Genomic DNA, 3,349 nt, shown 5'->3' on the forward strand with positions numbered 1-3,349 from the left:
TTTTCATACCTTTTTTTTATACAAAATTAATGTGTGTACTCGGGCCTTGTTTTCACTTGACATTTTCCTGAATGATCACCGTGGTTTTTTTTGTCTTTATTCATTTTCCCCTCTCTTACTCATTAAGTTTCGATCACAGCAGGTGACATTCTAAAACAGGAAGGATAGAAAGAAAATAAATGCCCCCCCCCCTCCCCCAAGAAAAAAGATGTGTGGGAGAGAGAGATCGGGACGATAGAGATAGTGCGAAGGGGAGACTAGGAATGTAAAAAGAAGAATACATTGCAAGATAGGCTACATTGAAGGGGTTAAAGCCCGCATTGAAGAAAGAAGACTGTTGAGGTAGAATGAAAGAGCAAAAAGTGACGAAAAGAAAAGAGGAAGGGATGAATGCGGGAGGAATGAAGAGAAATTGAACAAAGAAATACACCCCTTCACCCTAGTCGACCTGTCCTGTACCACCATCTCATATGCATGCAGCTCCATCCGAGCGAGCGAAGAAAAGGCACTGAGACGATTCTTCGCTTTTCGTATTTTGTTGTGATGAATTATGCACACTCATTTGCATAAAAGCCAATGCTATTCACCGTAGGGTTTCTCTCACTCGCCATCGAATCGGAGAAAAAAAATCCGAACAACTACTACCTCAATCTCCATTCGGTTAGTTGTGTCGTCAGCCGGGGTAGTGTGAGTGCGTGTGTCCTGTAAGCGCTTTTATTATAAACCGGTGATAGTGTGGTTTATTGGTTCATCTTCGTAAAACTGTAAAACCCCAGCCAGCAAGACATTTAAAATTTGAGCACTTCCATTATTTGTTGTAGCATCACCATACCTCTGGATTTTGTTGATATTCTTATCGCCTTGTGTGTAGAGTAGTCTAGTCATCCGCGCAAACGCATCTTTGAGGAGGACCATTGCACTCGACACACAACACACCAACACGCAGCCGACACTCTCCTCTTTCTTCGCATCTCTTGCATCCAATATGACGAACATGGCAGCCACACAATTAGCAAGCGGACCTGACACACAACAACCCACCGGCAACCAAGTTTCCCAGGTTGGCAACAAGCCTAACGGAGTTTCTTGTGCACCCCAAACCATTCCCATGAAGGACCATGATGCCATCAAATTATTTGTTGGCCAAATTCCACGGAACTTGGAGGAGAAAGACCTACGGCCGATCTTCGAGGATTTTGGGCGCATCTACGAGTTGACAGTTCTCAGGGACCGATATACAGGCGTGCATAAAGGTGCGAAGGACATCACATTCATTACTAAAGAGCCTCATTATTTTCTTTCTAATTTTTGTTTCCATGGCCAAGATGACAAGTCTGTATGTTTCAAATTATTGTTGAAATATATAGCCTAGGTCCTAAACGAAGCTTGTAACAAATGTTATCATAATCATGATCGAATGAAACCAATTATTGACCGTAAGTTGTAAATTGTATAAAAGTTAATGCGAATGCAAACTGATGTAAATTAAATTTTACTAGAGGTCATGCATTAAACATGTTAAACCTTTTTGTTAACATTGGCTTAGCCTTGATCACCTATAGTTGGATTTGTTGGCCATTGTTTTGTTTCATGTTGATGTTCAGTACATAAACCATCAATGTTTGCATGATATTTCCCATGTTGTGTTATCTCATTCGACAGGCTGTGCCTTCTTGACTTATTGCGACAGGGAAAGTGCAATCCGTGCGCAGAAAGCTCTTCATGAACAGAAGACCCTGCCAGGGGTATGTATTCAAAAAGGAATTTGATAATCTTATTCTTAATAGGTTTCATTTAAAATATGACAATCCTTCATTCTCATCCTTACACTATAGATAAAAAAATATGTAATTATACAACTGTAAGTCATTGGCCAGCATGTTACATCTAGGAACTCTTGACTTTGTTTAATTGGTTTATAAACATACAATAGGCCTATAAATTACTGATTGCATTATTGAATGATTGATTGGGATGAAGAATGTGGAGTTCGTTCATGAGAGAATGTGAGCTAATGATAGTTCCAAGTCATGAGTGCCTAATTCTCAAGTCTTTTTTTTAATATAAAATGACAACTTGACAGGATCAATTGTTTCCATATCTAGATGTTCTGCAATCCAACAAACAGGTTTACATTTATTTAGAAATCATTTAGTAGCAACATAGAGTGTAGACCTATTATATCTCCATTAATTTGCTTAATGCATGAATTAACATTGTTGCTCCTACAATTTTGAAATTTATGTTCAGCTTTGGCTTGTAATACTTGTCTATAAGTCACAATGGGAATTACAACAATTGTCAAAATTAGGTCTTAGGCTTGATTAGTACTTTCTACAGCCTTGCTTTTAATTTTGTAGGGCCTATCTGATCAGATGGTCCATGACCTGGCTCTGTGCAATAACACAGTTTTCAGTTCATGCACTTAAAACATGTGATCAGTACCAAACAAGAAATTCTCCTGATTAATACACACCATACCACACAGCACAGGAGTTACCTTGGATTCAGTGCAAACCAGTCTTTATTGAGTGGTATCCACACAATGAAAACATAGTAGTAAGGTATAAACCGCCTTTTTTGTTACCCACGTTCTTTGTCATCCATCATAAAAGCGTCAAATCAGGCCAGGAAGAGCTACACAATGCATTTCCAGAAAAGGGCTTCTGTGAACTGTTGCTATCAAGATGCTTCGGCTTTTGTTTTGGCACGCGAAGGGAGCTTTACAGGAAGGAGGGGGTGAGGGGATGTGCAGTGTAGCATGGAGATGTTTGCTTCAATTTGTTGCTTTGTTTGCTTTCTATTCCAATTCAGAAAGAGTCTCTATCACAGATAATTGGCAAATTGTTGTGCTATCTTCAATATGTTTCACATTGGATTTGGTTTTCTCATCCATTGGCCTTTCAACTTTTTTGAATTGCAGATGAAAGATATTTTCCCAGATATTTCACTGGGACTCTTGAATCTTGTTTATTCAAACAAAGTTCAATATTGTAAAATGATTTATAAATCTCTTTGTCTTCCTCGATCAGTCAAGTTTGCCCTATTATTCCTGAAAAAAGTGGTGGCAGCTAATCAAATTTGAAGAATTTGAAGCTAACTTTGAATGATTACATTATACCCATCACCTATCAAATATTTTAAACTGATGAAAAAAAACATTGAAAAATCACCTACACAAGATATACTTTGTACACATTAGTTATATTTCAAGAAAATGAGACATGGTCTAATATTAATCATACCAAGAATCAGAAGATAGATTTTCCAGGTGAAATAAAAGAAATGGTTTGTTTGACTCTAATTTATGTAAATCTAAAGTATAATTCTTCGGTTATGAAAAGTGAAA

The 3,349-nt window shown here is 37.8% G+C and overlaps 1 protein-coding gene across 1 annotated transcript; it reads left to right on the plus strand.

The window, feature by feature from the left end:
- Positions 1-571: 571 nt before the first annotated feature.
- On the plus strand, positions 572-3,123 carry LOC121411284 (CUGBP Elav-like family member 4). The gene is made up of 2 exons (XM_041603919.1): positions 572-1,253; positions 1,663-3,123. The coding sequence occupies exons 1-2, from the start codon at positions 986-988 to the stop codon at positions 1,767-1,769; spliced, it is 375 nt and encodes a 124-aa protein (XP_041459853.1). The 5' UTR covers positions 572-985; the 3' UTR covers positions 1,770-3,123.
- The last annotated feature ends 226 nt before the right edge of the window (positions 3,124-3,349 follow it).

This window comes from Lytechinus variegatus, chromosome 3 (genome assembly GCF_018143015.1).
Source record: "Lytechinus variegatus isolate NC3 chromosome 3, Lvar_3.0, whole genome shotgun sequence".
Lineage (NCBI taxonomy): Eukaryota > Metazoa > Echinodermata > Echinoidea > Temnopleuroida > Toxopneustidae > Lytechinus > Lytechinus variegatus.